The sequence below is a fragment of the Hoplias malabaricus genome, chromosome X2 (assembly GCF_029633855.1).
Source record: "Hoplias malabaricus isolate fHopMal1 chromosome X2, fHopMal1.hap1, whole genome shotgun sequence".
NCBI lineage: Eukaryota > Metazoa > Chordata > Actinopteri > Characiformes > Erythrinidae > Hoplias > Hoplias malabaricus.
Genome location: NC_089819.1, coordinates 34,582,959 through 34,608,408, shown reverse-complemented (window position 1 = coordinate 34,608,408; position 25,450 = coordinate 34,582,959). Strand labels below are relative to the sequence as shown.

Genomic DNA, 25,450 nt, shown 5'->3' with positions numbered 1-25,450 from the left:
CGTGTCAAGTAGTTTTGTTTAAATTCCTTCTCTTGTTGTTTCTTGTTGTATTTAGTTTTTTTGTTTTGTTTCTTTGTTTTGGTATATATATTAAAACCCACTGTGTTTTAGCAAGTGCGTCCGCCTCTGTCAGTCCGCACCCCTCGAGCCGTGACAGAATGAACGACCACAAGGACGCAGCTAACACGGACAAAATACCGGAGAAGAACATAAAAATGTCAGAGGATATACTGGCTGTAAGGGTTGGTGATCAACCTGTCATTTTACAATCTTTTCTGGGAGTTCCAGCGGAATATGAAGGAGGTCCAAACTGGAAAGGATTCATATTCCAATGCACGAACTATTTTGAATATTAACCTGTCCTCCTCCTCCTGCTTTAGTCCAAGTCTTGTTCATAAAATCTTTACTGAGAGGAGAGGCGTTACGGTGGGCGGAGACCGTAATTAAGGAGAGATCTCATAATATTAATGTAGAGACATTTTTTGAAGTCTTTACTAAGAGATTCTCCAGTTCTACTCCCGAGGACTATCCCCGAGGAAATTTTTTTTTTGGGTTGAGGATTGGGGCTGTTAGCCTCAAAACACTGGATACGGGAGAAGAGGCTAACAGGGGCGCATCTCCGGGGGAACCACGGTTGAAGAAGTCCCTCAAGAGTGCGCCCAACAGTTCCCCTAAACCTGAAAAAACTCCAACGCGAGCCCGGCGAGCAGCACAAACCCCTGCCTCTGTGGACGTCTCCGTGAGCACGGCGCCCGCTGCCCCTGTCCCCGTGTAGGCGGCTAACCCAGCCTCTCCTGTCCCCGTGAAGGCAGCTCCCACAGCCGCTCCTGTCCCTGTGAAGGCGGCACCAGCCGCTTCTGTCACCATGAACGCAGCTTCCAACGGCGGTCCTCTCTCTGTGAAGGTGGCGCCCGCCGCTCCTGTCTCCGTGAGTGCGGCACCAGCTGCTCCTGTCTCGTGAAATCTAATACATCGAGAACAGTGTAATACCCCTCCCAAGTAAAGCTCTGACCTCTCAAGATCTGACCCCAACAGTTATACCCCATATGACGTAAACCCTGCCGGTGAGGCGTTTTCTGGCTGATTAGCGTATATTAATATGCATAATTTCACGTGTTAGTACTCAGCTCTTCACGTGCAAGATTCAGGTGCATGCCTTGACTCCGAAGACATTCGTTATCGGCCAGGCTGACAATGGGCCTTTCTTCCCAGCACTCCTCTCCCGAGAGACTAAAATTTAGGGAGTCAGAAATGCACTTCAAGGTCAACAACATGCACCTACACTTCAGCCCTCCTGGGCCAACACTATGATTGATGTCAGTGTGCTAAAAGCCTGGAGTGCACATCTGTTCAAGGTTAGACGTAAAGAATTAAGAATGTGTAAATATCACGTGAGTTATCATGCCATATAGTTAGCTTATAATATGTCTTTTAAGAGTAATTATTATATAAGTTAGTAGTGCTAGCAAAATGTTTAACTACATGTGTAAGTAATACATAATGTAAATGCTGGTTAGTCATTCATATAAATGCATATAAGGTACAAGATTTCACACAATGAGTATGTAGTTATAAATGCTAATTTAACTAATCATCATTTAAGGATATTTGTCCACAAACACAAAGTAATAAAATTGTTCCCCGTTGACAGTTCCCCCTTATGACGTGTCCCCAAGACACGTCATCACACTCTAGGTCCTCCAAACATGTTTTTGACATGTGTTTAACCTGTGAGAGCAAAAACCTGTCCGGCAGCCAACCAACCAATTTTTGACAGGAAAAATTCTCTCACGACCCCTTCTGCCCCCAGGCGGCCAAAATTTTAACCATGTCAACGGGAGGAAGTAACATTATTTCCCTGTTTGTTATCTCCCAGACTAGTTGTTCTACAACAGTAATGGTGTCTGTATTTTGTCCTGTCGCACCCCCTTTTTCCATACCAAGCCATTATTAAACAATCAATGTGTTTCCCCACTAAGTTTCCTTCTACTTAGTAAAGTATTATCTATACTCTATATGTTTAAGTGTTAAAGTTACAGGGTGCGTTTTTTTTTTTTTTTACAAATTCGTTTAGAAAGTTCAACCTGCAAGGAAAGAAGAAGGAAAAAAAATAAGAGTCCAAGCAACCTGTAAAGAAGTAGAGTCCACGACAACCTGTAAGGAAAATAATAATGTGTTCTGGATCTTCAAGAGCTTCAGACAGCTCTCCGGTGACACCTGTCGTTCGCAGAGTGTCCAGCTGGCACTTGTTACTAATTAGATGCTTGCTTCTGTGTCTGGTGCTCCTCGGGTGGCAGTGCTGGCTTGCACTGAGACAGGTGGTACCATGAGCTGCCTTTGCCCTGGAGTCGTACCGCGTGGCTGGTTCTCTCTGTCACCCGGAATGGGCCTGTCCAGCGAGGCTCTGACCACTTTCGCTTAATGGCTCTCAGATACACCCATGGAGCCACAGCCACCTTGGGAGGTATCTCATGCTCCTCATCTCCTCCTCTGTTTCTCCGTACCTGCACAGATAGTTCCTGATAGCACACTGATTTTAGTTTCAAAAACAGTTGACGATACTCATCTGTGTTCGTCCCAGGCGAGCCCGCATCAGGACTCTTGTTTTTGGGCCTGGGAATGCTACACCTCTGACCAGTTCAAATGGGGAGAAGCCTGTGCTTCTATTAATAGAGCTCCGAATACTGATCAGGGCAATTGGTAGGGCATCTAGCCAATTCATGCCCGTGGTCAGTGTAATCTTAGCTAATTTGGATTTCAAATTTTGATTCATCCTCTCCACCTGACCTTGTGAGGCAGGATGATACACACAACCATAGCTATGGCGCAGCCCCAATGACTGCTCCACCCACTGCAGTATTTTGCTCGTGAAGTGACTCCCGTTATCTGAGAAAAGTTTCCTAGGAAACCCATGGTTCGGAATCCAACAATTAATCAGAAACTTACAGACTGATTTTGCATCTTCCCTCAGAGTGGGGACTGCCTCTACCCACCCCGAGAATCGATCTACAATGACCAGGAGATATCTATATCTCCTAATGGGGTCAATCATATCTGTGTAATCCATTTGAATCTCGTGTCCATGAGAATCTGGGAATGGAAACCTTACTGGAGCTAGTTTAAATGCTTTTGCTACGTTCTGAGTGTTACAAATCTGACATTTAGTGATGTAATCTACCACTAATGCTGACATGAATGGGTGCCACCATTGTTTTAGATTTTCCAGTGTTTGTTGTCTTCCTACGTGCGCTACTGTGTGTGCTTCTTCTAAAACTGCTTCTGCTAGTGACATTGGTAAAACTACTTGTCTTTCTTGTGACGTCCACACCTGACTGTTTGGGCTAGCTCCCTTTGCTAGCCATACTGACTTTTCTTCTGGACTTGCCTGATCCTGTATGTGCCTAAGCTCTTGTCCTGTGGGAATCGGTTCCCAGGGTACACTGGAGTCCAACACAAGCATGTTGTTGGGTTCCGTGTAGCCTGCTGCTCTTTTTGCTGCCCCATCTGCAGCTTCATTCTGAAGATTAAAAATGTTTCTTTGGACCGTTCTCAAAGTATTTTAAAATTTACCAACTCATGAGAAAATCACAAAAAGGTCCAAAATACACCCTCCCTCTTCGGGGGAGGCGTGTCCGTCACGAGAGAGTCGCAGACACCAGTCGAGTGAAGTTCAAAGCAAATCAAAGTATTTATTTACCAAAATACTGGATCCAGGAGAATTTACACATTGAGATCAGTGTGATACCCCTCCCAAGTGAAACTCTGACCTCCCATGATCTGACTCCAACAGTTATACCCCAGATGACGTATATCCTGGTGGTGAGGCGTTTCTGGCTGATTAGCGTATATTAATATGCATAATTTCACATGTTAGTACTCAACTCTTCACGTGCAATATTCAGGTGCCTGTTGTGACCCTGAAGACATTCTTTATCTGGCCAGGCTGACAATGGGCCTCTCTTCTCAGCACTTTTTCCCAAGAGACTAAAATTTAGGGAGTCCAAAATATACACTTCAAGGCCACAAACAGAAGCTACAGATCAGCGCCTCCGTGCCCAACACTATGATGTCAGTGTGTTACAATCCTGGAGTGCACATCTGTTCAATGTTAGAGGTCTAAGAATTAAAAATGTGTAAATATCAAGTTATCATGCCATATAGTGAAGTTAGCTTATAATATGTCTTTAGGAATAATTATCATATGAGTTAGTAGTGCAGAATCAAGCAAAAATGTTTAACTACATGTGTAAGTAATTCATAATGTAAATACTAGTTAGTCATTAATATAAATGCATATAGGGTACAGGATTTCACACAATGAGTATGTAGTTATAAATGCTAATTTAACTAATCATCATTTAAGGATATTTGTCCACTAACACAAAGTAATAAAATTATTTTTCACAACAATTCCCTCTGTTCATTATTGTGTCTCCCTTTTGGTGTCCTTTACACTTCACAATTGCTACCTTGTTTGGTTTGTGTATAGCTGCTTCTAATTGCATCAGTTCTGTCTTGTGTTTGACTGGTTTCCCTGTGCTTGTGACATATCCAACCTGCTTCCAGTGTGGAATGTCTACATGTGCGGCTGTCACTACGTAGGCTGAGTCACTATAAATAGTGACGTCCCTTCCTTCTGCCACTTCTAGTGCTGAAATTACTGCTAGTAGTTCTGCCTTCTGTGCTGATGGATTTTGTTTCACTTCCTCTGCTATGACTGTCTGAAACTCATGTGTTTCCCCCTTTGCTTCCTGAATTACTGCGTATCCTGCTCTGACGTCACCTGTATCTGCCCTGTACCCACACCCATCTGTCCATAAATTCCATGACCCTGGAATGCGTGTGGCTTGTAAGTCTGGTCTTACTTTTCCTTGCCTTTCTACCTGTTCCTCACACTCATGTGGTGGGCCTTCCAGCATCCCATCTGCTATGTTGACTCCTTCGTGTGTGTAGGTGATGTTGGGTGCAGTCAATGCTTTGTGAATGCGTCTCTGTCGCAATGGAGTGAGTGTGAACATCTGTGAGTTTATGTACGCTACTACTTCGTGTGTGGTTAGAATGCACAATGGGTATCCTGCTACCAGATGTGCTGTTTTCTGCACTAATTTGGTCAGTCCTGCTACATGTCTTGTGCACTGTGGTTGTCTCCTCTCTATAAGGTCCAATGGGACACTTAAGTACATTAGTACTGCTCTACTTTCCCCCTTTTTCTGAAGCAGTACACCATTTATCACAGTGTCTGTTTCAGAAACATCCATGTAAAAAGGTAGTGAATAGTCAGGTCAGGCTAAGTCAGCTGCAGCAGATAAGGCTTGTTTAACATCTATAAACGCCTGTTCTGACTCCACCGTCCAAGTGAGCTTACCAGACAAATTTCTCATCCCTAGAGATTTCACCATGTCTCTAAGAGTTTGTGTTCGTCTGTGTGTGCGTTCGTGTGTGTGAAGCTGTGGGCTGCCTGCTCACATAGTGTCTGCTGATGGGACGTGGCTTAGGTTGTATGGCCCTTGTGTTTTGTATACTCACTTTCCACTTCCACTTCAAAAGTAGGTGAAACTGCCGTCGGCTGTGACGGACCTGGTGTTTTCAATGTAAAAAGCTGTGGAGTCATACTAAGAAATGCCGTTGTGATAGCTGTAAGCTCCGCTATGTCCGTCTGAGCTGTGTTCAAGCTTTTCTTTGCCTTAGCTCTTTTGAAAAGGCTAGCCCTACTAACCTCTGCTTCAGCCTGACTTAATATTTCCTCCAGGTCTCTCTTCATCTGGTTAATGCAGTTGATCAGACATATACTATCCCCCGTGTGTGTTTTAGCCCATTTATCAAATCTCTTGAGCACACTTATGTGCACGATATCCCGCTTTTTCAAATTTATCACCCCCTCTTTCACTCCCTCAGCTATCTTTTCAATTTGCTGAACAAACGGTTTCCATTCCCAATTCCCCACGCCGTAAATGGCGTTTAATTCGTTATGCAAATCTCTAGTACTAGCCATGTTGTCTGTAAGGTGCTGATTAAATATGGATCTCACCTGAATGAGTCTTCGTTCTACTTCACTTTTAACCGCGAATCAATTAACACCGCAAGGTTTCATCGCAATTTAGAGTTATTAGAACAGCGTCCCAGGGTCTCACCCTACAGCGCCCTCGGCAGCAGCCGCTGCACTTAGCGCTCTCCGAGCGGTATGTAACAAAAAGAAAAAGTCCAAGTTTAGAGTCAAGTTTAAGCTCAGCCAAGAAAAGCAGTACCACCTCAGCCCTGTGAAGAATTTCGCAGGCTGATAAGAAACGTAGTGCGTGTCTTCAAACACAGTATTTAATTTAGAAGCAAGCTAAGCCTAATTTATATTAAGTTACTAAGTATCAAACCGGCCCACGGACCGAAAAAGCTCATTAGTCAGAAGCAAATAACACACCAATAAATGAAATGGAATTTGTAGTAAGTGGAAAAAGCTATAAAGGCAGGACAATCATCTCACAATACAGAATGAAGCCAAAGACTATATTTTAGTACCTATTATGTGGAGGAACAATTCCAACCGAACAGGACAAACATCATCAGCACACCGTCAATAGGCAGTCAAATTACAAGATATATTATAGCAAGTGAAAACAAAATTTTGAGAACTACGGAAATAGCAAGCAAGTTACAAAATATGTTATGATCAACGAAAAGTTCAAACCGAGGCAGAAAATAAATTGTTAGCACAAAATACAACAACAAAAAATGCAAACTGAACCGGAAAAATAAGTTTCTTTGTACAGTAAGTAACAAGCGAAGTACGAAATTTTTATCCACAAAAGTCCAAGTCAACAATAAAAGTCCAAGTGAACCCCAAGAACAAAGGAACAATTAAAGTGAGGCTTTAATCTACGTGTATAATGCGCTTCACAAAGAACCACCGAATATGTTATATAATAAAATATGGCTGGGTATGTAATCCATTAAATGTGTGTATAAAACACCAGGTGCTCTTGTTCAAATATATGGACCAGTTTATGCAATCTTCTACCACCCTGTAATGTGCACAAACGTACTCAACAGTTATGTAAACAGCCCCTAAGAATAGCACAGCCTCTAGAACAGTCAAAACATGAAATTCACAATAACGTTTCAATGAAATACACAACAAACCCCTGGTGGGAACAGCATCCACCTAATTGCGGGAACAGCATCCGCTTCTAGATTATACTTTAGGGGGAACCAATCCCACGGACGGACCACTCCGACCAGGCCATTATCTCGACACCTCGTCAGGTCCGAGGGAGGCACGCCAGCTCCCAGTCCCTGGGTTGTAATACTACATTTAATCAATCATGTATAATATGTGTAACAGAATTTCACACAAGATAACAAGACTCAAGGCATAATGGAAAAGAACCAGTGGGACCTTAAACGAATAAGATTTCAAAGGCGAAGATTCACAAGGCTAGATGACTTTGTCCAGATATATCAAAAAAGCCACAATGCTCTACTGAGGGAATATGGAGACACTAAAAGGATAATTAAAAAAGTAATGACTGAATGTTATTCTTCATTTTATTGTAATGCTTTTTGTTCATGATATACAAAACTTTAATTTATTTTAATTATAAGAAAAATATTAATAGTTGGTGGCCTACTTGAAATGTAATAAAACATTAATTTCAAATATTTTAAATTTCAAAAATGTATAATCCTTTATCCTTGTTTAATTTTTTTTCCACCGTCAAGTGAATGGAGGTATGTATGCCCTCATGATTTACCCCTAAGATTAATGTTGGAATAGGATTAATGTTGAACATGAAAATCTTGTTCATATGATGTATGAAATTAATAAATAATAATTTTTTTTACGAGAGTTAATAAGCTCCATGGACATTACATAGCTGTAAACTAATGTAATATATTATTTTATGCTTGTCAGACCCACCGAGTGGAGACAGAAAGGTGGAAACAGAAAGGGTGTGTATGTTTCAGCTCTTTCAAACACCTTTACCTTCAAAGGACGACCCATAAAGGTAAAATTTATTTAAATTGCAAACTGACCTGCAATATGGCATTTTAGGTCTTCTACATTCTTTGCATTATGTAAATAAAGCTAGTAATAATGCTTAAATTACAAAGTGAGCAATGCCTTGCTACTTCTTCATATGTTATATTGTGACTTAAACAAAATGAGAATGGTGGTATAGTATGCACTTTACACAGTCAGGGACAGTTGTATTATGTATGCATCTTGAAATTTTTACATATGCCACATGACATTCAGGAAATAAATCAACAAATTCTAGCAAAAAATAAATGAGTAAATAAAATAAATAATAATGAAGATTTGTGAACAATTAATAGTATTAATAGTATAGTATCATTCATTCATTCATTCATTGTCTGAAACTGCTTATCCAATTCAGGGTCGCGGTGGGTCCAGTCCGGAGCCTAACCGGAATCACTGGGTGCAAGGCAGGAACACACACACACACACACACACACATTCACTCACACTGAGTCGCCAATCCACCTACCAACTCCTCACAGACAGTCACAGGGAGTGTGGCTCAAACGCACAACCTCCAGGTCCCTGGAGCTGTGTGACTGCAACACTACCTGCCGCACCACCGTGCCGCCCGAAGAGCTATCAATTTATTTTTATATAGTTCATTTATTCAGTTTAATTTATTTCAGAAATACACCATATGTATAAATATTTGAGGACAAATTTGTAATGAATGTATTCTACATTAAGTTGCACCCATTACTAACACAGATGTGCAGACATGCACACACTGCCTCTCTAATCCCTGTAGAGAAATACTGACAATATAATTGGATTCTCTGGAGTAGAGAAACATGAACCTAATGCCAGGCGAAGAATATATAGCACCCCAGCAATGTTCTGTGCTGGTGAACCCATATTTACTGTCATGTGTCACATCCTGGCCCAGTCCTGTTTGTTTTCCCTGCCATGTGCTCTCTCAGCACATGGCTCTTTCTGTTATTGTCCATTTCTCCGCCTTTGTTCCACCTCCTTGTCCTTAATCCTCGTTATCTGTTTCAGGTGTGTCTCGTCTGTTCTTGTATTTAAGTTCGCTTGGGTCACTTCCTTGCATCGGTCATTTGTTTTGTGTTGTTCCAATTCCAAGTCGTGTTGTTTTGTGTTGTTCTTATTTCTAGTCAGTTGTTCCTTGTTTTCGTTTCCTCCTTTCATGTTGTTGTTTCGAGTCCTTTCATTTATTCAGTCGTCGTGTTTGCCCTCAAGTCTGTTTGTGTTTGTTTTGTTATATTCTTTCGTTAATAAAGTATCTGTGTTGTAGCGTGTGCGTCAGCCTCCGTCAGTCCGCCCTCCGCGATCCTGACAGAATGACTGATCAACTAAAGGACGCAGCTAACACAGGCATGTCACCGGATAAAGCCATCAAAATAGCAGAGGAAGCACTGGCCATAAGGGTGGGTGATCTATCTGCTATTTTGCAATCCTTCATGGGAGTACCCGGTGAATTGGAAGGAGGTCCCAACTGTAAGGGATTTTTATTACAGTGCAGACTTTATTTTCAATTTTTGACCTGTCCTGCTCCTCCTGACATTGTCCAGGTCATCTTTGTTAGATCTCTTCTCAGAGGAGAGGTGTTGCAGTGGGCAGAATAATTAGTTAAAGAAAAGGCCCTTGAACTGACTATAGAGAAATTTTTAGAACTCATAAACGAGAGATTCTCCCGGACTGCTCCCGAGGACGTCTCTGCAGGAACCTCTTCTCCCGAGGACGTCTCTGCAGGAACCCCTGCTTCCAAGGATTACCCCCTCAGGTCCGGGGAAATTTTATGGGGGGTGGGGGGTTGAGGGTAGGGGCTGTTAGCCTCAAACCACTGGACATGGGAGGTGAGGCTAACAGGGGCGCATCTCCGGGGGAACTACGGTTGAAGAAGTCCCTCAAGAGTGCCCCCTAAACCCGCAAAAACTCCAGCACGTGCCTGGCGAACAGCACAAGCCCCTGCCTCGGTGGACATCTCCGCTCTTGTTCCTGAGATGACGGCGAACCCCGCCGCTCATGTCCCTGATAAGGCGCCTTCCACAGACGCTCCTGTCCCTGTGAAAGCGTCACCTCCAGCCGCTCCTGTCCCTGTGAAAGCAGCGCCTCCAGCCGCTCCTGTCCCTGTGAAAGCGGCGCCTCCAGCCGCTCCTGTCCCTGTGAAAGTGGCGCCTCCAGCCGCTCCTATCCCCGAGAAGGTGGCTTCCACGGCCGCTCCTGTCCCCGAGAAGGCGGCTTCCACGGCCACTCCTGACCCTGTGAAAGCGGCGCCTCCAGCCGCTCCTGTCCCCGAGAAGGCGGCTTCCACCGCCGCACCTGCTCCAGAGAAGGCAGCATCCGCCACACCTGCTCCAGAGAAGGCGGCTCCAGCCGCACCTGCTCCAGAGAAGGCGGCATCCGCCGCACCTGCTCCAGAGAAAGCGGCATCCGTCGCACATGCTCCAGAGAAGGCGGCATCCGCCGCACCTGCTCCAGAGAAAGCGGCATCCGTCGCACATGCTCCAGAGAAAGCGGCATCCGTCGCACATGCTCCAGAGAAGGCGGCATCCGTCGCACATGCTCCAGAGAAGGCGGCATCCGTCGCACATGCTCCAGAGAAGGCGGCATCCGCCGCACATGCTCCAGAGAAGGCGGCTTCCTCAGCCGCTCCTGTCCCAACGGAGGAGGCTTCCTCAGCCACTCCTGTCCCAGCGAGGGCAGCTTCCTCAGCCGCTTCTGCCCCTGTGAGTGAGGCCATGGCCGCTTCTGCCCCTGTGGCGGTGGCTACGGCCGCTTCTGCCCCAGTGACGCCAGTGACAGTGTCCCTAAATCAGCCCAGCGGACTTCCAGGCCGATTCCCAGAACTGTGCCCAGGCTGGTCCTTCTGACTTCCCCAGAGACTTTTGCCAGTCCTGGGCACCCCCCAGTTGTCTTGGTTCCTGTGTCTGTCCCTGTCCTGGTTCCTATTTCTGTCCTTGTCCCAGTACCTGTGTCTGCCTTTGTCTCTATTCCGGTCCCTGTCACCATGTTTGTGTCTGTCCCTGTGAATGTCCTGGTCCCAGTTCCCCTGCCTCAATCCAGTCCCAGTATCGATCCTCAGTCTCATCACCTGTCCAGTCTATGTTCCAGTCCAGTGTCTCTCCCCCTGTTTCCAGTATAGTCCAGTCCCTGTTTCAGTCCCGTCTCTGCTCCCGTCTTGTCCCAAGTCCAGTCTCATGTCTCTGCTCCTGTTGTCTCAGTCCCCGTTCAGTGTTCAGTCTAAAGTCCAGCACCCTGTCTTGTCACGAGTCCCGTCTCCTGTTTCTAGTCCTGTCCATTGTCCGTTACGGTCTAGTCTCTTGTCCCCAGCTTAATTTCCTGTCTTGTCCTGAGTCTTGTGGGTTCATTCTGTTTTGATTTCCTGGCCCCTCCTGTGCCAGCTCCTGGGGAGTCTAGCTTTACGCGCCCTGGGAGTTGCGTGTCTTGGTGGGGGCATCTGTCATATCCTGGTCCAGTCCTGTCTGTTTTCCCCACCATGTGCTCATGTAGCACATGGCCCTGTTTGTTGTTGTTCCTGTCTCCGCCCTGGTTCCATCCTAGCCCCACCTTAGTCCTGCCTCTGTCTCATTATTGTCTCCAGGTGTTCCTCAGTTGTCTTGCCCTTATATAGTCCCTTTGTTTCAGTGCTCCCTTGTCTGGTGTTGTGTGTGTAGATATGTGTTTCACAGTCTATCTGTTCACACGTGTCTACCCCAGTTCATGGCTCTTCCCTGTCCGTCCTTTTTAAGCTCTGTTTAGTTAGTTTTGTCTTTACTACCTGTGTTTATTTTGATTCTGTCTGTGTTAAATAAAATTCCTTGCGTTTACGTCCGTCTCCTCGTCCTCCCTGCGCAGCCGTGACATCATGTCTCTTGTTAGGAAGTGAGTAGTAGCCTATATGTAAGCAAACATTATCATTCTCAGTACATGTGGTCTCAGTTAAATTATTTAGTTAAGTTATTCTGTTTTTATTGCAATAATTTCACATATTAAGCCAACCACAAACAAGTCTGTAAATCACATAATGCTGAAAATGTACTCCATATAATGTACTCAATGTTTACAAGGTACAATATTAATACTGAAAACAAAAGTTATTACATGGTCACCAGGTATACAGCTGTACTACAAAATACATAATAATCTAACACAATATCCCAAAGAATTCACTGACATTCTCTTAAACTTCCAAACAATGCTCAAACAGAGCAATTTAAGCTGCATTAGTTATAGAGATTTGTTAGAAGAAAGAAAATAACTAGGATACCTATTTTGCGGAAGGGCATTTTATGGAAAGACATCACAGTTAACCAGACAGCCTAGGTTTCTAAAAGTATCAAACTATACACTGTCTGAACTGTGGTGTATAAGGTGCCCTGCAGTCTAGTATCTGTGCCTTAAGAATTGAGGTGAGGGGCCCTACAGTCCAGTTTCCATACCTTAAAAATTCTGGGGTGAGGGGCATGGCGTAACCACAAACATCGCATTGACCCTGACACCTTGCTCAGCAACACAAGCTAATAGAAACAGTTCCATATCACCTCTGTTTTTAAAAACAAATAAAAAGGTTTCTTTAGCCTCTGGGTCATCTCCAGCGCCTATATGCCAGCTATATATCTCAAAGCCAGCAACGTGCATGAGTCGTGCTTAAAATGTTCTTCCGCGCTCACTTGGAGCTGTACCGCCCACTTGGAGCTGCCTCCGGCCTGCAGAGATACCCTTCTCGACCATCTTGGCGCCGCCTCTCTTATCGGCAGCCATTGAGAGCTCGCCGTGGTCATCCGGCGCTGTGACAGACAAACAAGGAAGCCTTTGCTTGTCGGTCGTGTAGCACTCGGCTAACTGAGACGCTCTATTTGTTGCTGTGTCCTCGAGCATGGCTTTATGTCTGTTTGTTTTTGTGTTGGGAGTTTTTGGAGAGTCGTTCGCACAAAGCCAACTCAAACTGGTCACAGTGGTGAGTTTCATTCTGGAAAAAAAAAATCACGGACGTGTTAGCGCTGGATATATTAGCATGAATGCTACGTTACAACCGCTATCTTTTGAGGTTGCTGAGGTAGTTTCAAGTTGCCTGAGAAGTGATTGAAAATTGTCTTGGCGAAGGCACTAACAATAGCTATGAAGTAACAATTTCTCTGTTCTCAAACGTCTCAAAACGACAAAGCAAGTATTAAAACTTATGCATTGTATAGAATTGAGTTTAGCTTATCTTACCCGAGAGCGCGTGATAGTTAAACTGCTGCGCTGTCTGGCAAGTTAACGTTAGCTGATGTGACGTTTATTCTCATACTAACGTAAAGCTCGATTGGAGTTCAGTTGCATATTTACAGACCGAACGAACTACTTAAGTTTTAGAGCACTATGGTGTTTAGGGTTAGAGTAAAACGTTCTGACAGAACAGTTTGTGCTTGTGAACGTTTTGTTTTCTCTGCAAAGTGCTGACGTGTGTGTGTGTGTGTATGAGTCATGTGATCACAAGACTGCAGAAACCAAACCCTAGTGAAATGCTTTGCACAATTTGTTCTGAGTAGGAGTGTGTTAAAGTCTTGTGTATACCAAAGTCAGTCAGATGTATTTGTGCATAAGTTTAAGGAGACAGTCAATTCGACTTGTTTACATTGATGCACATTTCAGTCACTGAGATGAGAACAAAATCATTCTGAGTCTAGAGAAAGCTACAGAGTTATGGGTCAGGACCAGTTTCAGTGTAAATATCATAATTTATTTATAAATCCACCAAGGAATACACACATCTCTTCTGAGTTTTATGTGTAATGTTGATTAAGCTAAAATAGTTGTAAATCTAATAGGAAAAAACTTTCCTTTTTGGGCTATTTTATACATTAAATGTACATGGACACTTTAGATATGTTTCAGCCTATTTAGTCATCTTAAAAAGGACAGTGACATCAGGATCTGACTCTCAAAATTCTCAAAAGTGTAAAATATTTTTGCAGTATGACAATTTTATTATGTTTGTTTGCTATACACTTTTATATTAAACATAAATTAGTTTGATTCAGAAATAGATACATTTATTTTCACAACAAATGATTGCAAAGTAGTGTGTTTGTGTACAGTCTAAAACAGGCGATGTCACAGACAAAATTTGTTGTTGCCGCCATTTTGGCAGTCAACTATGGCCAACGCTGTACTAGAACGATTAAACTTGGAGCATTTTCATTTTGCTCATTTGCTTTTACCAGTGAAAAAATATTATGTTGTTCCAAGTCCCACAATGAAAAATTTAAAGAAGTAAAACATTTTTTAAAGAAGTAAACAAATATTTTAAATCCTATGTTAATTCCTGCTTCATCCTAATACATGAAATAATAACATAACAATATGTAAAATTTTCTGCTTTACATTAGTACTCTGCCAAACGTGTTTTTTATATTTGGATTGAACTTTGGCTCTGGTTAAGTCTGTGTCAAGCTCTAATATATACTATGACATGACTTCACCATTGGGACACAATTTTCAAAACTTTTGTTGTTCATTACAGGCTTGTTACATGCTTGACCAGACCTAAATGCTCAGTGCCATCTTTGTTCAGAATGGATTGGAACACAGATCGCTATAGCATTGTCAGGTAGCACTGTGCATTTAAGGTATTGTCGAACCTGTAATGAACAACATTTTTCATTCATTCATTCATTATCTGTAACCGCCGCTGGGTCCAGAGCCTACCTGGAATCATTGGGCACAAGGCGGGAATACACCCTGGAAGGGGCGCCAGTCCTTCACTGGGCAACACTGACTCACTCACACCTATGGACACTTTTGAGTCGCCAATCCACCTACCAACGTGTGTTTTTGGACTGTGGGAGGAAACCCACAGGGAGAACACACCAACTCCTCACAGACAGTCACCCAGAGTGGGAATCGAACCCACAACCTCCAGGCCCCTGGAGCTGTGTGACTGCGACACTACCTGCTGCGCCACCATGCCGCCCTGAACAACATTTTATTTATTTATTTATTTTTCCTGTTTAACTATTGAACCACAAGAGAGATTGCAAATCCGATTGCGACAATCTATTTCTGAGACTATTTGTTTTCTCTCATATTCTACATGACCACATTCATATTGGAAAAGCTTGCCCTTGATCCGGCTTTCAAGATGATGGCCATGTTTCTGGCATAGGCTAAAAGATAGGCCCCTCACCCATTACTCATTGGTGTACTGATGTGATTTTCCCTTTCGTTTTTGAAATAAGTGTGTCCTGTTACTTTTGACTCACCAATAATATCATCCATGGTTTTTACCTCCCATTCTCAGCAAACCTATATTTCATTGATAGAAATGCTCAGCCAGTTCAGACCCTCTAAAATACATTTCACTCAAAAATATGTTGATTTCTGACCATTAGATTACATTGATAATTGATCTTTTATGTATTTAATTGTGATTTGTATAATTCCCATTAAAGATGAAATGACAGATTTTCTCAGAACATAGCTTCTCCTTCAGATCAAAATCTGGTAGATTAGCACAAACTAAGCTCATTTTTGGTTACATAATATATTACCATTGCTGGATTTAGTAAGACTCATTTTAGAAAATCCTGTGAAAATATTTTATTTAAAAATCCTTTAAGACTCACTATTATAATCCTTCTAGACTGAAATCTCTGTCTTCATGTTACCTTAGCTGTATCGCCATGGGGACCGCTCTCCAGTGAGAGCCTACCCTACCGACCCATACCAGGAAGACGCATGGCCCCAAGGGTTTGGGCAGCTAACTCAGGTACAAAAACGTATGCACAGACACCACACACACACACAATGATGTGGTTCTATGTGGAGAACTATTTGGTGCCAATGAAACAGAAAAACTGTTGTCATCTGTGCTACCCTAGTAAGTTAGAAATTATATTGCACCCATGTTAAAGGAAAATGATGTATCTTCCAGTTGGCTGACAAATTTAAAATGTTATAAGTCTGAAACTATCCTTTGGTTCATTTTTTTTCCAGCATCAGGGACAATTAACTGAATTTTCCAAAGGTCTACTTTACATGTTTTTTACGATTAAACACAATTTGAACAGCTGCCATCAGGTAGACAGTATAGGATGCCAAGACTTTTGTCTAACATTTTTCTGTTCCTTTCCTGTGTGCCCACAGCCCTGCAGTTAGATGCCTTTTATTTTTTTGCTTATTAGGACCATGGGGCAGGTGAATTAGGAAAAATATTGGTGAATTAGGCTCATAGTTTCTGAGCCATAGCACTAAGACTTCTCACAGTGGAAGGATTGACAAATCTGTATTTTATTTTATTTTATTTTATTTTTTTTTTTGAAGCCAAGTGGAAATTTTCTCCTACTGTTCAAAATTAAATAATTTTTACATATTGTTTATTAGAGATGCATGAATACCAATACATATTTTTACATATTGTTTATTAGAGATGCATAAATACCAATATCGAAAAACGAGTCTCTGATACCAATATCCAATACCTTGTGCCTAATGCATGTTGCTGAAAACTCAATGTCGGCGATCTGTAATTATTTCACAATTTGTGTAGGCAAGCAAAGCAGACTGCAGGGAGAACTCTAGAGCAGTGAGTATGCTGCACGGTTTTGACTCTCCTCGAACAAGCTGATTTTTTCTTCACTCAATGTGTTTTCCTCTAGGGAAATGTTTTTTCTGTATGCAAGAGCACTGTGCATTACCTGGTGTGGTGTTTTCTCAAATTAAATTATTTTCTCCACTTGCGAATTTTGAATTGGATCCAACGCCATAGATGAGAAACTTGGATAAAGAAACTTTATTACCAAAGTTGGACAACACTACAAATGCATATCGAGCTTGTTGCATCTCACGTTACCAATTTTATATATATATAAAATATAAATATATATAAAATTGCTGGTGTAATGTGGGAAAATGCTAAATAAAAATGGACAGTTCCAGAAATAAACAATAAAGGTTTTTAATTAAGCAAGTATTTTAATAAATAAGTCCACAGTGCTCCTGATTGCTTAATTCTAAATAAGTAACAGTATCTGCAAGTACAAAAATACACATACTTGTACTTGGTTGGAAAAAAAGTGGTATTTATGCATCTCTTTTGTTTATCAAATAGTGGACATTCATGAGTTATAATGGGTCTTGTTGTATGTATTTAACTGTAAATTACATGAAATAAGGGTGGTCTCTGAATTTTACACAGCTTTTATTTTTTAACTAAAGGAATACCTTCAAAGAATTGTTTGAATGATTGACCTAAACGTCACTTTCACTAGAATTAAGAGATTGCATTAATACTTAATTTTGTAAGAAGTGATTATTTTCATGACCATTGTGGTGTTCATTTTTCAAATTTTTGTTTTTGCCTCTACAGGAAGGCATGCGGCAGCACTTTCAGCTGGGTCAGTTTCTTCGGAAACGCTACTCTGGGTTCTTGAGTGAGCCATACACCCGTTATGAGGTCTGTGATCTCTGTTAGACACGTTCTGAATTTGATGGTACAGTGTAAATATTATGAAAAAAAATTTAGCACATTGACTGGGGATCTGGTGCTCTACACAAACAACCCACAGACTGAAATAAATCAACCCAGGTTTTTTTTTCTTTTTTCCACTTGCCTTGCCCATGTCAGAAATCATAGGATAAAATATATTTTTGTGAGTTGTGCTGAATCTTATGCAGAATTCAAACACTTTAAGATTGCCACACCACTGTAGTGAGCTCAGGACGGAATAGCAAATTAAATATCTCTCAAGTTAATCAAATAAAATCTTAATAATAAATTAAGTAAATAAAGTAAATAAAAATTAAGTAAATAAAAATAAAATAACAGGCAACAAATCACCCAAACTTGCTGTCAGCACCCTTTGTAATTAAAATTCATTACACAAAGGGAACACTTATCAAGACTCTGTCTTTATGATTGAGTATAACCATCGAATTTCAAAATTTAAAAAAATGTTATTTACCGTGTTCAATATGGAATGAATATTACAACCAAACACTGGGGCTTCAAGTAAAAGTTTAAAATGAAACACGTGAAAAATCCTTCAAAAGAATGCTTATTTTAAGAACATAACTTCGGGCAACATGGGGTAAACTGCGCTCACATGGAACAAGAGCCAAAACGACATCACACGACTTCTGCACAGAATGAATCTACAGCCAGTAATACTCAGAGGAAAAAGTAAGTCAGCAACAGTTGGAGTTCAGATTTTTAGTTCCTGCACGAAGAATCAACTACGAATCCACATCAGGATTCATCTTCAACGAACAAAGGACAATTCACTCCGACTCAACAAAAGAAAATGTCCGTAAAGGAACTGTCTTCATTTTAAGTATTGAACCTTCTGCAGAAATGTTTTATTTTACATTATTAATTTGTTTTCTTTATTGCTCCACAAAAGCTTCCACATTTGAACTGATCAATGTTTTGTAAACTTGATTTGGTCATGCAAGTGGACATGTCTGAGATTAGTTTATAAATCAGAAGCTATAGGGCCACTGACATTGGCATTCACACAGGAACAAGCAATTTACCGAGCTGCCGAATCTGCCGTCCAGAGCGCAGAAGAACCAGCTAGCCCAGATTGAGAACTGCTGGCATCCCAAAGGCTTGAGGCCTCCATCAACCAGGAGTCGCCCCTCTTCAGAGCCCAGCCAATAAGCCTGGAGAGCTGACTACGGAGCTGACTGACAGCCCAGGACCATTACCTCAGATCGGAACTTTTTAATAAATGGGGACTTGACGTTTTTGTCAACCTGTTTATAATAAACACAGGCTCTTTGTGAACATAATTTTACTATGTTATTTAATGCTTGTTTTGATTCAGGCTTGGCTCACTGTTTCTCTCTTAAAATGCATTATTGGTGTCCCAATAGCCAATTTACACATGACTACAGCAACTCATCACAAATCTGAGATTGACAAAGTGAGAACATCACAAAGTGAAAACTTTAAATTTAAAGAAAAATTAAAATTTGAATATTTTTTTTCATTGCGATTAAATGCATGAGATTAATGGCAAGAGACAAAGTAATTTAATAAAAAAAAAAAAAAAAACGCTATGAAACAAACATTGTTTCCAAGTATTCAATGGATGGCACGGTATATATTTCATAGGTGATGTAGTGTTTTAACCACTTTTTATTCATCGTCAGTTTGGTGTTTGCCTATTTAGATGAAGAGCAGAAATATTGAATGTACAATATTGAATGCTTATCTAAAGTGTATTAATAAGCCACTGGTTGGGTCTGATCCTCTTGTTGGATGAATAGTTGTAGATTCCAAAAGGCAGCTCCTCTTTATTGTATGGAATGATGCTTCATCATTTCATAGAACACATAGATCATCATTTCATAAACACAATTGACATTATTCATTCATTGTTTGTAACCGCTTATTCAGATCAGCCTACTCGGAATACCCCCCCCCCCCCCCCCCACACACACACACACACACACACACACACACACACACACCAAGAGACTGTAATTTAATATGAGAAAACACAAAACATGGCAGTTACTATATTCTGCAGTTCTATATATACAGTTAATATATTCTATATATTTTACAAAAAGACAATGTTTTATTGCTTCTAAACTTTTGTGTAGCTCATATTAGTGTCATTTTTACTGTAGATATTAAAATCTTTTTTGTCTGTGTTCACACTTGAATTCACTAATTAGGTGTATGTACAAAGCTTAGAATATTCACTGAACTTTTGATAAATGCTGCAATTTTGGCAGTTTTAGTCCCATTCTAATATCTGTTGTTCTGCTTTCTGTCCTGTAGATTGCTGTGCGGAGCACAGATTATGATCGAACTCTGATGAGTGCGGAGGCAAATCTGGCTGGTCTCTACCCACCCAATGGATCACAAATATTTCATCGAGGATTGGACTGGCAGCCCATTCCCATTCATACTGTCCCACAGCATCAGGAGAAGGTACAACTGCACAGTATTTGTTCATCTACCTCTCACTGTACACTGCTCCTTTGCTGAACCTAAAAGTGCCAAAGTTACTTCATAGCTGTATATTCTCATAAAGTTAAGATTTCTTACCTGTTACAATACTATTAGTGGCTGATTGCTAAATTGCATTTACAAATAATCTGCTACTGTGGGAAATAACTGCTAGTCTATTGCTTTCACCTGCTTGTCCAATACACCAGTTATATTTTAAGCACCAACGTGATCTGAAAATTGTTTCTATATGCTATGTAACATTTGTGTTTCTCCAGTTGCTCTCATTTCCCCTGCCAAACTGCCCACGCTACAGTCTTCTCATGAATGAGACGGAGAAAACTGATTTCTTCCTCAACATGACCAGGACCTACGGCGTAAGTCTGCATTTGTTTGCAATCTCCTATCTCAGTCACACATTATAGGCACCTATATTTGTCTCAGACATCACCTGCCAGAGATTTTCACAAGTCATTTTCTGCAAGTCCAAGTCAAGTCTCAAGTCTTTCAGGGTCAGGTCTCAAGTCTCTCATCACGAGTCCAAGTTGAGTCCCAAGTCTATGGTTGAAATGCCATCTGGTCTGACCCACATCATTGCATTGCTATTTCTTATGAGTTTAAATCATGTACTGTACTGTTATGTTTAGGCACACACTACAGTATCAAAACTGATCAGTAGCCCAGGCATTTCATGCATAGCATTTTCAGTGTTTGAAGAGGTCTATGTGGGATTGATTTTTAATCTTTTATGTGAATGACTACAGTGTTTCCTCTAGAATTTAGCAGCGGTGGCAGAAGCGAAGAAGAATAAATACACTACACTAGATCTGTATATTACTGTATATTTCTTAATTTTAGTCAATACAGCATAATTCAGAAATCGATACGAACAGTATAAAATCCACGGAAACTTCCAAGAACAAACAAAAAACATGACGATGACACCAAACATTAACTTAATGGTTTTGTCAATATTAATATATTTATACTAAATTTTAAATTAAGTGCGCTGAACTAATGGCAGCGCCCTATAATGAATGTCAGTCAGTGACAGATGTTGAAAATATATATTGAAAATGTGTTTAAAAATTATATAATTGTTATTGAAACATTTTATATTGCAATATATATTGATATTGAATTATTGTCCAGCCCTACACTACACAAACTTAACACTATTTATTGCCATAAAGACAGTTTCATAGACTGCAGGTTGGCTTAGAGCTGTAGTGGAAGTAGTATGCACACGTTGCTGTGGCATTTGCACTACATAGTGGAGTCAATGATAATTCATTGTTATTTTATTAATAATTATTTAATTCATTTTGCTAAACTCCATGTTTGGGAGCCATTAACTAATATATAGTGTCTTTACCTGTCTTAATTTTAGCTTAGACAAGTAGGTCATCTTCACATATTATACAGCAGAATTAGCTAGAATGAACTATTATTAATGAATTATGCTCATTGATCCGCCGTCGGTTCCTGACTCTGAAATGGAATCTGAACTAGGAGTTATAATTCCATACAAGAAAGGTGCACACACAAACAAATAACCAAGGATTGGTTTTATCACACAACTGGTTTATTAATAATAATATCAAATAATGAATATTATTTAATATATATATAATGTTAAGGAGGCATACAGCTGCTCCCCCCTCTGGGTGGATCTGACCATAACTTGGTCAACCTTAGTTCAAAGTATGTGCCTCAGGTGAAGAGTCAGCCTGTGACCATGAGGACAGTGAGGAGATGGTCAGTGGAGACTTCTGAAGTGCTGCAGGACTGCTTTGAGACCACAGACTGGACAGCACTCTATGAGCCTCATGGAGAGGACATTGATGGGCTCACAGAGTGCATCACAGATTACATCAACTTCTGTGTAGAATCCACTGTCCCAACCAGGACTGTTAAATGTTACCCAAACAACAAGCCGTGGGTAACAAAAGACATTAAAGCACTCCTCAACAAGAAGAAGAGGGCTTTCAGAGCTGGAGACCGGGAGGAGGTGAGAACGATTCAGAGGGAACTGAAGAGAACCATCAGGGAGGCTAAGGAAAGATACACGAGGAAGCTGGAGTGGAAACTCCAGCAGAACAACATGAGGGAGGTCTGGAGTGGTATGAGGACCATCTCTGGCTTAAGGTCCAGCAACAACAGGGGAGTAGAGGGCAGTGTGGACAGGGCCAACGAGTTAAATTTGTTTTTTAATAGATTTGACACTGTGAGCCCTGATTTCCCCCTCCCTGACTCCTCTGCTCTCGGGCCTCAACAGCCCACTCCACTCCCCCTCCCTCCCCTTCCTGATAGCCTCCCCCCCTCCTGTGATAGTCCACGTCACACCTCCTCTCCTCCCCCACCAGGGACCTCTACAGTGAATCTCACAGCTGACCAGGTGAGAAGACAGCTACAGAGACTCCACACGAACAAGGCTGCAGGCCCTGATGGTGTTCTCCCCAGGGTGCTTAAAGCCTGTGCCACCCAACTTTGTGGAGTCCTGCAGCATGTCTTCAACATGAGCCTGAGTCTCCAGAGGGTCCCGGTGATGTGGAAGACGTCCTGCATTGTTCCTGTGCCAAAGACTCCGCAGCCCAGTGACATCAAGGACTACAGGCCGGTGGCACTGACGTCCCACATCATGAAGACCATGGAGAGACTTGTCCTGGATCACCTCCGGCCCATGGTCCAGCCACTTCTAGACCCCCTCCAGTTCGCCTACCAGCCTCGTCTGGGGGTTGAGGATGCCATCATCTACCTGCTGAACCGAGCGTATGCTCGCCTGGATAAGCCAGGCGGCACTGTGAGGGTCATGTTTTTTGACTTCTCCAGTGCGTTTAACACCATTCAGCCTGCTCTTCTGGGTGACAAGATGAACGTGATGCAGGTTGACGCCCCCCTCGTGTCCTGGATTGTTGACTACCTGACTGGCAGACCACAGTATGTACGTCTGCAGCACTGTGTGTCAGACAGAGTGGTCAGCAATACTGGAGCCCCGCAGGGAACTGTCCTCTCTCCCTTCCTCTTCACCCTCTACACCACTGATTTCAACTACTGCACAGAGACTTGCCACCTCCAGAAGTTTTCTGATGACTCTGCACTTGTTGGATATATCAGCAGGGGTGATGAGGATGAGTACAGGGAGACGGTGAACGACTTTGTTGCGTGGTGTGAGCTGAACTATCTGCAGCTCAACGTGACAAAGACAAAGGAGCTGGTGGTGGACCTGAGGAGGGACAAAACGCCGGTGACCCCTGTGTCCATCAGGGGGGTCAGTGTGGACATTGTGGAGGACTATAAATATCTGGGCGTACACATTGACAATAAACTGGACTGGGCTAAAAACACTGACGCCCTTTACAAGAAGGGCCAAAGTCGTCTCTATTTTCTGAGGCGTCTGAGGTCCTTCAACATCTGCAGAACTATGCTGAGGATTTTTTATGAGTCAGTTGTGGCCAGTGCCATCCTATATGCTGTTGCATGTTGGGGCAGCGGGTTGAGGGTGGCAGATGCCAACAGACTTAATAAATTGATCCGTAGAGCCAGTGAGGTTGTGGGTGTAGAGCTGGACTTGCTGACGGCAGTGTCTGAGAGGAGGATGCTGTCGAAACTGCAGGCTATTATGGATAATGGCTCCCACCCTCTTTATCACATGGTAATGAGACACAGGAGCACGTTCAGTGCAAGACTCATTCAGCCAAAATGCACTACAGACCGCCACAGGAGGTCATTCCTACCAGTGGCTACCAGACTTTATAACTCCACACTTAAAGCACGACACCTTTCACATGTACAGTAATAAAAATAGAACAAATTTTTTTAAATTATGAGTGTAACTCAAATGTGCAATACTCTTACTGCTGTATACAGTATATCTGTATTTATTATTATAGATGTGTACATATTGTAAATTTCCTTTTGAGTTAAATTTTTTATTAGAGTGTTTATTCTTTTACAACTGGTTGCTACTGTAATAATTGCAATTTCCCCCTGGGATCAATAAAGTATTTCTGATTCTGATATTGATTAGACATTCATATAATAAAATGGATTACAGCGATACATGAGGGAACAGGGAGATTAATATATGAGGGAATTTCTCTATGATAATTATTGTCCTAAGTTCTAAGAAAGGCTATTGTTTATCCCAGCAAACTTTCAGTACCAACCCATGAGCCATGAGAGACATGAAACCATGTGACCTTACGTATCCGGAGATGAATGGGGAGCATGACGCTGACGGTGCCTTCCGGCACGACTTCCTGGAGAATTGCAGACGCGGGCCTTGTAGGTTGCAACCGCGGGTGTTCATTTTCTCCCGAGGCTTTCAGACGCAGCCGTCGGAGCTGGTGGTGTTCTGAAGGTCTCTGTGGGGATTCTTCGTCGTCGCTGATCTGCTGCCTTGTGAGAGAGAGAGAGAGGCACGTCCATGCAGGTCTCTCTTTTGCAGGTTTCCACATCTCAGAAGGTCATTCTGAGGGTGCGTGCAGCAGTCCTCTTCGTGGCGTTGTCGTCGTTTGGAGGGTCAGAGGTCTAAGGTTGCCTTCACAATGCGTGTGGCGCTGAAATTTTGCGAGGGTTAAACTATAGCTCTTCTTAATCTGTAGTTTCTATCTGGACCACGCTTTAAAGGTCCAAGACTGTTTAAGAAAGCCATGAGTCTGACGCCTGCAGGGTCATTCCCAAAACTCAGGTCATTTTACTCTTTTAGCCTTGAAAAAGCTAAAAGAGACAACGCCCCAAGTGTCTGGAGCCTTTAAGTGAAGAGTCGAACATCGGAGAAAAAGGGGCAGAAGCCCAAAAAGGTCGAAAAACCTTACAAAGCTTGTGTCATTTGGCGCCACAGGTTTTTAACCAGAGTTTAGAAAACCCGCCCCGAATACCTGATTCGTCCTCAATGAGGGAGAATTGGAGCTTTTCTTGCTCTAATTGGCTGTTTCCTGTACCTTGGGAGTGGCATCACAGAACTTATGACACTTGACAAGACTTGACCATCCCTGAGTGAATACTTTGCAATATAAAAGATTATATGTTAACACAGAGTAATATCATTAAGAAAAAGATAACCATGTTCTATATAATTATTAACCAACTAAACACATAGTATGTGACTACCTTGGTTCTACATAAATTCATATAAACAAAAATGACTTTAAACACATGTAAATTAATTCCACCTATTTTGATTGTCAAAACGGGATTAATTTCAAACAGTTGTGCCCATATGCAACTTGTTTTCCATATAAGAACTTTGGGATGTTTGAGTCTTTTAGAGTTAACAGTCTTTAAAAAGGTGTCCTTTAAAGAGGGCATTGTGAGTTTCAATCAAGATTGAGTCTCTGTGTCTCTCTGCATTCTTTTCTTGACCCTGGGGGTCCTTAAGTCATAAAAAGAGTCTTCGGAGGGGGTTTTACGGGCCTGCTCTGGAGGTTTATCTCACCTTTCATCTGCTAGTGAAGAGATGTCTTTGAAACGAGCTAAAGTTTTGGTATATCAAATCACATCTT

At 42.0% G+C, this 25,450-nt stretch overlaps 1 protein-coding gene across 2 annotated transcripts in view; it reads left to right on the top strand.

Annotated features, from left to right (window-relative positions):
* Window positions 1-12,028: 12,028 nt before the first annotated feature.
* LOC136676651 (lysosomal acid phosphatase-like) overlaps window positions 12,029-25,450 on the top strand; it is a 34,706-nt gene continuing 21,284 nt past the window's right edge. Inside the window, exons 1-5 of one of the 2 annotated variants that reach the window (XR_010796309.1) lie at window positions 12,029-12,956; window positions 15,654-15,749; window positions 17,349-17,435; window positions 19,773-19,925; window positions 20,222-20,320. Coding sequence is in view for 1 of the 2 variants with exons in the window: in XM_066653792.1 (XP_066509889.1) it covers window positions 12,876-12,956; window positions 15,654-15,749; window positions 17,349-17,435; window positions 19,773-19,925; window positions 20,222-20,320 (516 nt within the window). In the remaining variant the exon portion in view is untranslated. The remainder of the gene's footprint in view (window positions 12,957-15,653; window positions 15,750-17,348; window positions 17,436-19,772; window positions 19,926-20,221; window positions 20,321-25,450) is intronic. The other variant, XM_066653792.1, reaches the window with a different exon arrangement.